The 15,204-nt window shown below is 40.5% G+C and overlaps 1 protein-coding gene across 1 annotated transcript; it reads right to left on the reverse strand.

Moving 5' to 3' along the window:
• Positions 1 to 1,176: 1,176 nt before the first annotated feature.
• On the reverse strand, positions 1,177 to 12,978 carry LOC116791246 (riboflavin-binding protein). The gene is made up of 6 exons (XM_032697055.1): positions 12,914 to 12,978; positions 11,895 to 12,049; positions 11,078 to 11,177; positions 9,851 to 9,979; positions 5,481 to 5,592; positions 1,177 to 1,547 (listed from the first exon to the last, which is right to left on the reverse strand). The coding sequence occupies exons 2-6, from the start codon at positions 12,031 to 12,033 to the stop codon at positions 1,299 to 1,301; spliced, it is 729 nt and encodes a 242-aa protein (XP_032552946.1). The 5' UTR covers positions 12,034 to 12,049; positions 12,914 to 12,978; the 3' UTR covers positions 1,177 to 1,298.
• Between the last annotated feature and the right edge of the window lie 2,226 nt (positions 12,979 to 15,204).

Consider the following 15,204-nt stretch of genomic DNA (forward strand, 5'->3'; position numbering starts at 1 on the left):
GACCAAATTCTTGTTCTTTCTTTTCAAGCAGTAGAACTGACAATTTGAGTTAGCACGAAATGCAGATGTGGCAAAGTATCATTCTAAGAACAATTCAGTGCTGGTAGGAATTAGTCTAATTGTTAAATGTACTGAGAAGCTGGTTGGAAGCAGAGCATGACCTAACGGGTTTAGCATTACTATTGCAGCTGTGTGAAACCATTCCAATAAATAACCAGCTCTGTGAAGAAAGTGTGCTGGATTTTTAAGATTCCCCCAGTTTAACAGGATGTGCCAAGTCATTGTTTTAACTGTGGCCAGATCTTTAAATGCTGTCAGGCACTGAGCTCCTTTGAAAGCACTGAAATGATGCTGATTTTCACAATTCGATCATCTGACCCCCAAATTCAACTCTCTTCACAGTTTCCCTGGTGATGACACTATGAAAGGCTGTACAGAATGGCACAGACCTGTCCACTCTACAGCAGTGTCAGAGGAAGTATGGATGCACAACTGAGAGCAGGATTTTGTTCACCCTTACCTGACAGATTTTGGTTTTAATTTGACTGTAACAGTGATGCTGGGAAGCAGAACTATTGATGGGAGAAATCTGATTGGGGCCCTCCCTGACACTTTGGTTTGTCGGAGGTCATTCTGTTTGGAATCATTCAGTGTGATTAATTGCACTCAAAATTATGCTTCAGATTGGTGTTGTTGGAGACTTTTGTACTGCTGTTTTTTAAGGTAAAAGCCCTGTGCAACAGATGGTGGATGCTCTATACTGACAATATTTGGATCCAAGGATTTGTCTGGTACACCACAATCCCCTGTTTTTGAGATACAAAATAAATACATTTTCAGTGGTCAGTAGCCAGGCTCACTGACCTACTTCTGCCTGCAGATTTCTGCTTTACCTGAGCAGAGCCACACACAGTGGAACTCGTGCTGCGTTCCTGTGCTAACAAAGGGTTTGGGTTGAAGATTTGGTGCATTCCTGGCAGGCATGACCTTCCAGAGGTCTCTAGTTCTCACTGTTCCACCTTAATTCAGCAGGGGCTGCCTGTGCCTCTTCTCTTTGAAAGTCAACCCCTAGATGTTACCTTCAGGCTTGTAGCTGTTCAGTTCAAGTCACAGGATTACACTTGTGCTAACCTGTCTGGAGCTTTGTGATGCAGATGCAAAAACATCAGAGAAAGATTAATACAACCAGCCATTGATTTATTATGTTCTAGGAAGCAAGGAATAAAGCAGGCTGGCATGATGCCCTGAGCCCAGCCTCCATGATGATTTCTCTTGTCCTGACATACATCCACCAGCATTTATCTCGTCTGTTCACCTTCCTCTTCCTCTGGTTTCTCAAACTTCAGGAGTTTTTTTTGGCAGGCATGCTCCTCGCTGCTGCTGCTGCTGCTGCTGCTGCTGGAGCTTTCCTCGGAGCTCTTGGAGAGGAGATACTTGATTGCAATCGTGTCCTTCTTGTTCATTTGCAAGCAGAGGCAGGAGGATTTGCTCACCTTGAATGACTCCCCCCACATATTCTGGCACATGTCAGTCCCATTTGCATACATCTGTGTGTCAAATAAGAAATGCCTCCATTACATCTTGAAAGATTCGAGTTAAAATCAGTTTGTAACGAATTGATAAACATTTATCACTTTTTAAAAATTGGTGCTAGCTTATAAAAAAGTTATCTGCATTCATTTACTGTCTTGCTGTGTGCCATACTTCATCTCTTCTGAAATATCTTAAAATGTTATCCAGTCCCACAGCTGGCAAGAGTGATTTGCCTGTTGTGAGAGTAAGTGGCTACACAAAGTGCAGGGATCAACAGCCGCCCTTTGTTTCCACCCTGGGGCTGACAGCCCAGCAGCTCTCTGGGGCTGACACACCAAAGCTGTGTGTGAGAGGCTGTACAAATTGTAGCATGTCAGGACACTCTGACATGCCTCAAAATCTGAGTAGTGCTGAAAGTGCCAGACAGTGCTTTGAATATGGGAATCCTTTTATCTACAGGCCAGAGACAGCCCAATGGAATAACAGCTCCGAGGGATCTCATTGTGCCTCCTGCAATGTACTTCATGTCCAGGCAAGACCTCAAAGACAAAGAGAAGGGACATAACTTAGCAACTGCTTGAAGAAAGCAACTTTGCTTCAAGCTTCCAAAATGCTGTGTCCAGTGGTGCAACGGCCCCTCTGGCTCAAGAAATTTCCAATTGCAGCTTCTTATACTCTCCTCAAGAGCATCTGTCCCGTTTTTGGTGCTACCTTGTTTTGTAAGGCCGGTGTTATAGGACCTGTGAACCACACAGCAATTCTGACAACCTTCTGCCCACCCCGCCTGAGTTTGCCTAACAAGTATTAGCTTAGGAGTTACCATGCCCAGACACAAAGCAGGCAGTATGTACAGTTCGTCTTGCCTGCATTTCTCCCACGTGGTTGTGGTTGAAGTTCAATCTTTTCTGTTCCTGAAAAGGAAGCTTTAGGTACTCCCAGAAGCAAAGCTAAGAATGAAGTTGGGGGTGGGAGTGATGGCAGGAGTGTTAATAACTGAAACTGTAGGTCAGGCAGCAGGATCACTGGGCTCTGTTGCTGACTGATTCACCTTGATCATGTCACCAGCATCTCTCTGATGGAAGCTGAGTTTCATCTGTAATAGTACAAGTATTCCTTGCCCATGACACTGATTCTTTAACCCTACATTGTTTGTCAAAGTGCTGTAATTCCTGGCTGGTGTGCTGATTTACCACCATCACCAGCTCATACAAAGATCTGGCACTGTGAATCTGTGCAGATGCCTTGTCTTTGTGGTTGGGAGACTTCTGCATGGAAGCTGCTCTGTGTGCAAAAAATTTAAGTCTATTGTGCAGAAGTGGCATTGGGTATCTCTAGTCCTGCAGCTTCTTCTGCTCCAGTTATTTTTGACAACAAGTTTTTCTTACATCTCCCTGTCTCCCCACATGCAAAACAATGTTGACCTATACTGTAAGGAAGGCAGATGAGAAGAAAGCATAATAATCACTTTTGCCTTAGAATTCTATCCTTTATGAATAATAGAGAGTCCATTCCAAATAGCCCCAAAGACTCTGTAGCCTGTAAAATAGCTTTTCAATTCATACCATTTCTAGCCAAGGCTTTTGCCATGGATGCTGGAGAAGGAGTATGGAGGTTGACTCGTGCACTGGGAGCAATGCAGGATCAGAAAAGGAAACATTAATCCACCTAGTTCTCGGGCAGGCAGCTTTTAGCTCTTTCTTTCCCATTATTCCTGTGATTTTATGTAGCACTAAACATTTTCTTCCAGCTCCTGTGCAGTTCCTAGATTTTGACCTGCTTTTTGCTAATCATTCAAGAAAGCATTTAAACCTATCATGTGAGTTTTCTTGGGTCTGTATGCAAGAGGCATGGCTACATTCTATTCTTGTGTCCCACATGTTCTGTAACATGTACTCGTGCTCTTCTACTTGCTAAATTGGCAATTTTATTTTGACCTTCCTCCTAACTCTGCCTAAAGATCAGAACACAATCAGAATGCTGCAGCAAGCAAACAGTGCACACAGCCCATTTACCCAACATGTCCCTAAGTTACTGCAAAGGACTTTGACTTTTTAGCTTCTTGGAAAATGTTCTAGTCTGTGCATTAACACTGCTTGGGGAGCACTCAGCTGGGACAACAGTGACAAAATGCTCCTCGCTTTAGCCAGGTTAAAACTGGCCATGATCAGTTGTGCATCCTTAATATTCAGCCTTTGTTCCTTATTCAGCAGTTGTCCCAAAGACCCATTAGATCCAGTTGCATATGTCACATGTAGGGCTGCTGATTGCTCCTCTGTGGGAGCTGAGGGCATCAAAAAAAAATTAGGAACTGTCCACAGTGCTCTGAGGTTGGAAAACCCTCTGTGCCTCTGGGTAGCAGTATCTTTCTTTTCCATGAGTTGAGTCCAAACCAATCAAGGCTAGTGTTTTTATATCATGCAAATGTCATATGGAAAATGCGTGGTTTTTTTTTTTCAATTTCTCTGAAGAAACTTCATCTTTATTCCTACTTACCATGCAAGCCTATTTTTGGTGAAAAACATGGGCAGTTTAGGGTGTGGTTCCATTTAGTTTAGGAATAGCTGCGCCTGGTCTCAAGTGATAAGACCTCGGGATTTGCTGCATGTTTTTCCCTGCAGATGGTATATTTTCTTTAAGAAACAAATACAGGGGAACTCAAGGTTAAAAACTCCTATCTTTGAACCAGAGACAGTTTGAACAGAGACTGGAGATTATTTACGGAGATTATCATTTTGTTTTTCACTTCATCTGGAACTACTGATGATTTAGCACATCTGGGAAACGAAGCTTTAAGTTTCCACAGCCCATTTGTTTTTTGGCCACCTTCCTGAGCCTGCTGATTAGTGTCACTTTTGCAAGGCAGACAGCAGTCCTGCACTAACTGGACTGTGTCTTCCACTTATATCAGTTGCTGAACTGACTTTTGAAAGTACAGGAATTTGAATTCAATTCAAAACAATGAATCTGCAAGCCTTACTACCAGTCCCTAAGCACCTCACTTAAATTTGGTTTACTTCTGCAATTTGGAGAGTTTTTCATGGACTCAGTAAAGTTCAACTGTTAAAAATATTCAATTAAGTGTAGCAGTTTTGGGCTGTGTTATATCGGCCTGAAGCTAAATTTACTCGAGTCACTAAAAAAATCCTGACTCTTGAGAGGTCTGTAGATCAGGTTCCAGGCAGCCTTGCTCCTGTGAGTCTTGTCAGTTCTCATTTTATACACTTTTGCTCACAAAATTAGTTATTCCAACCATTAAACCTTCTCAGAAAGATGGGATGAGCTCTCAGAAACCTTGTTAGTGCTGCTCTTTAACCACCAGAGTTATAAAGAGCAGTTAGCTCTGCCTACAACTGGCAGACGCAGTGGTGAACACACCTGAGAGATACAATAGGTCTATGGAGAACAAAAGGGAGACAATTGGAAGAATGTCAGGATATAGGGATGTGGAGGATGGAGAATGACTTGAACATAACAAGGTAAAAGAGAGAAAAGGGCAAAGATGCCTAATAGGCAAGAAAACATTAAAAATTCCTCAGTGTTTTGGGAATTTACATCCCAATTTAAAAAAAAGGAAGAGTGTAGAGCCCCAGATTGTGTAAGGAACCTTATGAAATGCATCTCAGTGTCTCCACTGTACAAGCAACATTCATTATCTTTTACTTTCTAAATCCCACTGTGGTTAAAATATCAGTGCTGCTTGAACTTTTCTTTCACAAGTGGAATGAACAGTGATTAATTAAATGTATACATACTTTGGTAAGTGATGTACATAAATATAAATGTTTGAAAATGTCTATATTTAAAAAGTCTGATGTAGGTATGGCTTGGAACTGCTGAAGTAAAGGTAATTCATTGATGGCATTTCATTCCCATATATTCAGGGGGGAAAAAAAAAAAAAGCACTCCTAATGTCATATTTTCTGCTTCAGTTGATCCAGTTTTCTTACCTCACTGTATGGAATACATTTATTCTTACAGTGGTTTTCTCCACTTTCATCCCATTCCCAGTCCGTCAGCCAGTTACGAACACATATGGAGTCATCTTTGCAGGCTTCGTACCTGTGAAAGACAGAGTTACTTCTCTCACTCTTTTTCTGTGGGCTCACATTCAACTCAAAAAGTGTCCAGGGGGTCTGTTACTAATGCAGTGTGATTGCAGTGCAGCTTAGCAACTGATCTTCAAGAAATGTGCACGTTATCTTTGCTTGACATGTACATAAACTCCAAGCTGGCCAGGAAGACCTAAATCCCCGTGAAAACTAAACAGTTCACTCACCACGTTTTATACTCACAGATTTGAGCAAAGGGCTTGTGGCCTGGGTGTTTTCTGCTTGGTTATCTGATGTTACTCAGTGGAGGAAATACTGTGTGGGAGGGGGTTTCACAAATGCTGATGTTCAACATTGTGACAGAGCACAGGGATGCCAAGGGTGAACTGTCACTTGAGGGAGGTGTGGGGAAAGTTTGTGTTTGTGAATTAATGTGGGAGAAGACTGATGTTTCCTGGGCAGAGGGGTTGCTCTGAGGAATGTGCACTGAAAATAAGGAAAATCCACAAACAACAAAATCATATAAACTAACAGGCTGTCAGCCTCAAAATGATGTTTTCCAAGCAGTTCAACTTGAAGTAATGGAGGAAAGATAAGTATTGCAGGGTATAGGGCTAAAACCTTAAATTTGAAGTTCTTTTTTACTTGTAAGTGGTAATGTGGAAAAAAGGCTATAAGTGACCTGGAATGAGTAAAGTGTGCAACTGGCTGGTCTACATGATGAGAGATCTCATGACTTACTATTATCCTACATAATTTCCTTCCTTCCACTTCTTTTTTATGTTCTACTTTTTGGCTCTTACCTTTTTTAAGGATCCTTTTTTGCAAATCAGTTAACATCTACTTAAATTTAGTCTCATTGGCTTTAGGGAGACTACTCACACCCAGTAACTGAGAGTGCCAAAACCATAAGGCACAGCTTCCAAAAAGTGAGCATCATTCAGCGTGATATTTGTAATTAATGCCTTTGGATATATTATCTGTTTGAAATTTTTCATTTTCAAGGCCATGTTTCCAAAACTTTTTTGATATCACGAGGGCTGCAGCCTTACATTTTTAAATTAAATGTGTGGGTTGTCATGTGGTCATAGAACTAAAAGAACAGGACATTGCAGTACATTTGCAAATGCAGAGAGGTCAGAACATGCACATCTGCAAAACCTTCACATTGGTTTTTTGGGCTTTTTGAAGGGATAAAGAGCAGTAACGGATGGAGGGTAATCAGAGCCTGAGCAGGTCTGGGGCAGGAGACCCATATTCTCAAACGTGTTCATCCATTAATCTGCTCTCAGAGGGAGGGGCTCTGCTGGAAATAGAGGCTGCAATTTGATAAATTAATATTCATGGTATGCATCTGGTTGCCTCGGGAACTTGAATAGAATATGCTTATTAAAGTGTTTATATTTTTATTCACCATTATTTATTGAATTGTGAGATGAAATGTTTCCTAATTATGATTATTGGCTGACTCTGTGGTTTGTTCTATGAGCAGATGGCAAGGCATAACTCTATTGTTATAGGTTTTTCTTTATCCCAATGGAAATAATTATGAAGCCAAGTTTATGAAAAATCATGACTTGTGAAAAGTCTGATTTCTGCTGCCCAGGAACCCATAAGTTGTTTCTTCAAATATTAATTAAAACCTGTGAGAAACATAAATACTTCCTGAACATACTAGTTCCTTATGCTCAACGGGCAGGATATTGTTATTTCAAAGCTTTTTTCCCCTGTATTTTTTATAATGAGCTGTTTCTCTTTTAGGGGGCACAAGGCCCTTTCACAGGTGAATGAGAAAGTGGCTTACACACTGGATTCTTTCAAAAGCAACAGTTTTAGGACTAGTGGGAGCAAGAAATTCTAAGACAATAGGAAGAAAAGGAAGGCCCCAAGCTACTCAGATGAATTTCTTTTAAATTAAGTCACTGCTCATTCAGAATACTCTGCACATTTCTGGCCACAAAGACACAGAGTATGCAGCAGGCACACTCACAGTGTGCAGAGAAAGTAGGTCACATCACCAGCAGTGCTACAGCATGCTAAAGGGACTCCAGTGAATAGAACATGAAAAAATGTTACTTTAAATCACCAGAAAGACTGGGAATTCTGTCCAGGCTCTTTTCTACCCTCAGGCCTTTGGCAGGGTGAAGGAATGGGTTTGACACTGGCATTAGGCAGGCACACACAGAGCAGTGTTCAGGGTAGTGGGTCGTCACTACATTTTTGATTCAGGCCAGGCATCTGTGATGCCAACAGGGGCAATAGATCATTGTTCAGTATTTGTTCAGAGCAGAGCCTGCTCTCTGTCAGGAGACTTGTACTGGAAAAGGGTCAATTTTTCCTGTGCAGCAGCTCTCGATCACCCCACCATACTTTCCAGCAATGGAAGTTACAAGTCCTGTTTACCTGCAGGTTCTGGCAATGCCCAGGGGACACTGAGGATTTTGCAATGTAATATTGACCCACAATATACACTTTGGTATAAATCTCACATATACTAAAGCTGGCTTAAACCACTTCATGGATGCAAACTAAACTTACAGCACACATTTTCTTTCATCTCTACTCTTTCACTCGATATAGCAGTTTGGCGATGACTTTTTATGCTACTTATTTTGGGATACATTAGTTTTAGATGTTGATATTTTGTAATTTTGCTGTTAGATCTATGGTAAAAACTCACTGGCAACTCCAGTGCTTTAATATCCAAATGCAAAATTTGGTAATATTTGGTACTCAGCTCTAGGATTCTGAGCGCTGAGAGAAATTCAAGGTCTCAGTCTTTATCTTCAAGGTGGTCAATAATGTGGATTAAGTTTAAAAGATTACCAAAAACTTAGGAAAGAAGACTGCATATGACAAATCTGTTCCTGAGGCACGTGGAGTTTCCTGACACAGAAATAAAATTCATCACTAGAGAAAACTCTAGGGAAGCTAAGAGATACACCAATCCTTCTATCTTCCATTACAAATGCAAGCTATGCTTCATCTCCTTCTCTGGCACAAAGGAGTGGAGACGTATTTAAAAGCAAATCCTACCAAAATTCTGCACTGCATACATGACTTTGCCCTTGGAGGGAATATGAGAATGGAAATGGATCCACATGTCAATAATATTCAAGTTGTGTAAGCACCAAGGAAGGCACAGCAGAGAGCAGTGCAAGAGAGCCCTACCTCGCACTACCCTGTGCTCTGCATTTTCTGCAACTTTAAGAAAATCTCTTTTATAACATTTTTAGAAGTATCGTAACAGTTTCCCACGATTTTCAGAGCAGCCTAAGGGATCCAGACATTCACAGACCATCACTTTCATGGAAAGCTAGCAGTTAGAATCCCATAGTGTGAACAGAGCCTGTGCTGTTTGCACTATGCTTCACAACAATTTACCCATCCAGACAAGTTACTCTAGTGACTGGGCACAACATTCATATGAGGCTGACTGAGGTTTATATGTCACAGGATGATGTTATTTAAGATCCAGCATTTCAGAGAGAGAGGGATTTATGCTCCCTGTGTATCACTGGGAAAATCTCAGAACCCTACAGGAATATAATGCTTCTACCCCAAGACTAAGGGTTGTCCCACCATGTGCCTTGTGCTCAAAAAATAATGTGATTCCCTGATGCTGTATTTTGGAGCAAAATTAAATGCTATTATGCTGCCCATTGCCATTAATATTTTTAGCATTACTTGGCTGCAATTTACTCTCTCAGGCTTTTAGAAGAGATTTTAGAGAGTGTGATAATAGAATGGAAGAGTTAAGGTCAAAGGCAAAATATGAAGGAATGAAGATAATTTGTTACATGAATTAATCGTTACATGAAATCCCACAGGAAGTGTCTTCTTTGCTGATTTTGTAGTGCATTTTATGCATACAAAAGAAATGTATCATATAGTGATCAAGTATTTAGACTGAAAATGCTAACTACATGAACACTAACTCACAGACATGGACTTTTCAAAGGGTGTTAGGCTGCTGTTAGTGCCTGTCAACGTGGTGGGAGCTCCTCTGTCATGATGCCACTGCACGGCATCCTCACTGAGAGCAGGGCAGTGCTGTCCCTGAGTCACTAATCTCAGTTTAGTTCTTCCATCCTGCATTCACAGCCTATGTCATTATTATTTTAGGGGTAGCATCTTAGCAGAGGAAAAAGTAGAGATGGCAAACAAGAAATGGAGAAGCAGAACAAGAGAAAAGGTGGCACAACACCATTGAATCATGGGCATATTAAAACTAAATAAAAATACTTCCATTGAAGAGCTGAACCTACCAGTCATCACAAAAGCTTTGGCACAGTGGAACAGCCTGAATAGCAGCGGTGTCATTGGGATGGATCCAGCGAGCAGCGTGTGGAGAACACCGGTAGAAGCACTCGATTTTCTTCGTGAAATCTTCACAGCTGTGGTGGATGAGAAAAGCCACAAATAAGCCCATTTCTGAGCATCAAGGCTACAGACTCAGTTTTCTAGGCCTGCTTTGATGTGGATGCAATCCTACGAATTAGGAGAAAAACACAGAAAAGCATCCTCTGGCCCTGTTAGTATTTAAGTTCCAAACTCGTTCCTTTGGCGCTGTGCACAGACTCCGACCGTGCAATCCCCACAGCCAGCTACAGAGTGCACAAATGTTTCCAGGCATATTTCAGCCCTATTTGTGTGAGCTTTCCATAAACTTCTGAGGCCTTGAGGTTTCCTGGCAAGAATGATTCCGGGCAATAATAAAATGTAGTTTAAAGCTATGGTACAAAACATTGTCTATGCTGTAGCCTCACGGTTTCACTATTCTTTAGATTTTCCCACAGCCCAGCTGAAGTTACTTAAAATCACAAACTGTGCTGCTCTCCTGGGAGTGGCAGGCAAGAGCCGTTACTTTTGCACATCTGGTATTGCTTAATTGTTTTGTACTTTCATCCTTTTATTTCTATAACTTGCCATGTTTCACAGCTTTAACATCTAATGGGGTAGTAAAAGTCTTAATTATGGAGACATTCTGCATGGTTACAAAACCCACTGGGCTACAAGAATTTTTATTCTAAATATTCAGAAGTTTTGTTTCTGGACCCTTGTGGATTTTTTTTTTCTTCCCCTGAGATTTAATAATCTAGTTGATGTTCTTTCTAAACAAAGGAAGAAGCCTGGTCCGTATTCACTAGGGGTCATACTCACTAGTGGGTGATGGTTGTGCTGGAGACCTACAGAGGTGTGGTGTGGCTGTTACCTACTGGGTTTACAACTGCTACACCTCGTTCTGTGCTAAAAGTAAACTTGAAAAAACATAATTTTTCATGATAAAATGGCCCAAGGAGTATAAATTACGTATTCATGAGCTTTAGTGAGAGGAGAAGAAGAGTCAGGCTTTGGTCAGGTGTAGACACAGGATGATGGGAACCGGGCTGGGTGACAATCTCTAGGGCAATCTGGTGTCCACCAGCAGCTGTGTGGCTGCCACAGCACAGACACATGGAAGCAGGACACAGACAACTTCAAAGCTCACTTACGATTTACTGAGCTGCCCACATCTGTTCCAGTAGCTGCTGCTTACTTTAATTACCGGGGAATGAGCCAACTGCTCTGTGAAGTCTGCATAGCAACACGAAGCTGTTGAGAATAAAACAAAGATTTTGAAATAAGGATTTTTTTTTTTTTTAATGCTGTATTTGGAAGACTCAAAATGTAAGATTAATCTGATTTGGACCGTAATACGGTAAAATCTTAGTGCTAACTAGGAGATGTACTCAAGCTCTAAAATTTTTGGGTTTGGAAATAGCTGTGTGCTAAGTGAGGTGGACTGTCACCAACAGTGCTTTGTCAAGGTGTGCCCAGAGAGCCCCAAGAATTTTACCAGTGTTCTGCCAGATGTTATATCCCAAGGGATACTCACTTTGAAAACTATCAAACATAAACCAAATAGTCGAAAAAATGTAATAAGTACTGTACTTTGCTCCCAATAGAATTTTGATTTCAACCTTTCCCATTTTGTGCTTGCTACAATTAATTTTTATACTTAATCACAATAAACCAGAGTCATCTTTGCTCTAACCAATTTTAAGCAGATGGAGTTACAAGAGAGGCAAACTGCATCAGATTTTTAGAAGAAAAGAAATGAAGTCAATGGAGTTTTGCAGTTGACTTTGTTAAGACCCAGAATCTTATTCTTGGTTTACATGCAGCAATATGCCAATGAAGGAAGCTTTTCAAATACAATGTATACTGAATCTTGTATACTTTTGAGAAATTAGGGGAACTGCCAAAACAATTAGTGTGTACAATGCTGTACTTCTCGACTGTATTTGGTAAAAATTAAACCTCTCTTACATTTAGAGTACAGAGTGCACTCCTGCATATCTGACTCAGGACTTGGCTTCAGTTTTTGGGTGTCCCCTTCCAGGCATCCGTATTTTTGGCAGGTGGACGACGTTATGACAGCAAAGAGGGTGACAGCAAACCTGAGCATTGTCCAGTTCTTTTTCCTGTATGGAGAGAAGTCTTTGTTTATAGCCTTCTTTTTCTAGGAGAAGCCATAACATGAAAATAAAGATTGCTTTTAAAAAGCTACATATATAATCAAGTAAAATATGTTCAGCAAAGATGCACACAGAAATATTAAGACACACATTAAGACACACATTCTCCTTCTTTCCTTATAACTGAACACTTACACTTTTGCTACTTAATTCTGAGTTGTGGTGGCAAGTGATAAAGGCCATCCATAGTTCAGGCTATTTATGAAGACTTGTTATAATTTTTAGTGTTTAAGAAAATAATTTTAAATTTCTTAGACTGACCTGAATTATCTTTGAACCCTTCCAAGAGACATTTCTCTGCTTCACTCGATTTGACAAAAATATTGATTAGTTTTAAAATTTGCAGAGTTGTTTTGCACACTTGGAAATTACACAACAAATACAGCTGCAAGTGAGCTAGTAGTGGTGAGCACTTGAGCTGGATAAATTACATTGATTACTTGTCTTTGCTGAAGATATGCTTATTTATAATTAAGAATCTGATCCACTGTTTTCTGCTTCTTTTGTAGAGTTTGGTCAAAAATGCAAGATAAAAACGTTTTGTCTTTATGAATAAAATTTCTCTAAACACAGACTATATATTAACCAGTTATACAGATAAATCTAGAACCTGTTACATAAATCAATGCAAAATTCTTTATACATGTTACTAATTTAACCCTTCATTCATTTAGTCAAGTTAACTTTTTGGAATAACTTTTCCTGAATAAGGACTGCCATTCCTCTATGTACCTATACTTTTCAGATAGAAAGAACACAACAGATAGAGAAGAAGAAAACTGTCTCTTCAATTTCTCAGTAGTTTCTCACCTCTTCTATTGTCTTCCCGGGTGATACTTCTCCCTGGAACAGGAACACAGTAAATTGCTTTTCTCATTTTCCACTTTATATACACGCACCATCTGGCATCAGTGCTCCAGAATTTGTTTGCCCTGGAAGAGTTCCTTGACCCTTTGGAATGCTAACACAGATTTATCTCAAGAGCAGATGCAATGACCAGCACATAATGCCCTTTTATTGCTTGCAAACGTCGACATGATAAAGAGGAAAGTACAAATGTGGGTTAGGATTAGAAAAACAACAGCTCTCCTATAATCCAAATGCCACTAACCCCCCTGCCTGTTTTTTCAATGATTCCCTGTATTATTAATTATTAGATTAATTTCCACAACAGTTTCACGGGGCTCTTATCACTGATTCAGGCTTCACTGAATTCAAGACATTAAATGCTTCTTATTTCAACCTGACTGGCTTAACTTTTCCTATAGGTGTGATGGCTTGCCTCGTTACACAGTAATTTTACTGCCTCCCCTGGAAGATAGTCCAGGTCTCCTGATTCCCAGGTCTTTGCTCTTTCTTCACAAGATCCCTTCATAACCTGCTGCTGTTTACTCTGGTTGCTCTACCTGCCTCATATATGTACTTTACAGCCAGTGTCACAAGCACTACAAGAAACTGTTAATTGAATGGCTTATAGTGGTTCTTGATGGGATTTCATTGGGAGGTTTGCTTTCTGCAAAGAGGATTTGCATCTAAACATAAGTCATGGTATAAGGTAGATGTGGTGATGACAAATAGTTGCACTTACTTTCACAGATTGTCTTGTTGAGTACTGTAAAGAGCAGCACCACTCAGTACCTTGTGATTATTTAGATGCATAAGGAAAGCAGCATCTGTTGTTTTCGTGTTTTGAATAGAACACTGGTTTGTCAGATAATACTCTGGGGCCACTATTTACTAACCTTTTTTCTGGAAAATACAAACATTGGCACAATGGAAGTGTGGTATGATTCTCATTGAGCAAAATCACTGAGCATGATAACAAAACAACCTTTATAAGCTATAAGCACTGATTTCTATCCTAGTTCTAGGAAATGCCTCAAGGACAACGTCTTGCTGGCCTAAAAAGAGCCTTTTCCAGATCAGTGGAAACTGAGCGGTATTTATGTTCCAGAAAGAATTTAATTAAGACAAGTTTAAAGAATGAATTTAATTAAGGCAAGTCTAAAAAGGCATAAAGTAACTGAAGTAAATCTAACGGTTTATTACCCACTCCCTCACCTCATGTGGCTCGATCTAGTGTTGGCTGAAATTCATGGAGTTCCTCGCTGCTTTGTAATGTGAGGGATTCGTGCCTGCTGCTCAGCACTTGGGTCTGTGTATTCATACAAAATAAAGCTCACTATATAATGTGAACATTCACTGGCATGGGTGGAGGGGCTGGCCAGCCTGGTGAAAAGCACAGGAGCAGCCCATGCTCTGTGCAGCACTGCCCGGTCTGAGGAAAATACCTGGACACGGGTAAGGTGTAACCGTGCCAGGAGGGTTCTTGTAATGCCTCTGCTTGCTGAATTGGCATACAAATGATATTAAGCTATAGGAAACTGGGATTGCTTTCAGGCTTTGAGTATGAGCCAAATGGGACCACTTGCTGGGAGATTAGGCAGAGTTTCTAGCAGCAGGAAGGAAAATTGTCATATGTTTGTGATTTCCCAGACTTGGCTCTGGTTAGCAATACATGTTAGGAGGCTCAGGCTAAGGAGCTTTTAGCGATCTCAGCTACACATCTTCATCTCCTGAGACGGGAATCTCGATTGTTTATTCTTAAAGTATTCTCTGCTAGTTATTTTGTGTGATGTCTTATACCGGGAAATTTGTTCAAGGAAGTTTCTTACCCCTTCCTATACTTGAATGAGTAATTTCTCTTTGTTTGTTAAAACTGAACTTCTTTTCAAGCACTCAGTGATATTTAAGACTCCTATTGCCATTTAATTTTAACTTTAACCAGTGCCCTGTAAATGCTATTCATCTTTTCAAGAGCTAAAGCACGCTTGATGTTAAAGTATCACCATAGACAGCAATTCAGGCACCACAACAATAAATTATCATCTGATGATCTAATTGATACTGGCCAGTGATAGTAGTAAGAGCGTGCATCTATTCCAAAACCACAAACACTGCTATACTAGGTCTCAAGAGCCATCTAACCTGAGCAACTTCCTTCTAGCACGAGCCATTAGCAGAAAATAAGGGAAAAATCTTTAGAAAATCAGGCTGGTAGCTAACTTCCCAGCTTCTGGCAATCAGTTTAGTAACTGTGT

The sequence above is a fragment of the Chiroxiphia lanceolata genome, chromosome 9, assembly GCF_009829145.1.
Source record: "Chiroxiphia lanceolata isolate bChiLan1 chromosome 9, bChiLan1.pri, whole genome shotgun sequence".
Lineage (NCBI taxonomy): Eukaryota > Metazoa > Chordata > Aves > Passeriformes > Pipridae > Chiroxiphia > Chiroxiphia lanceolata.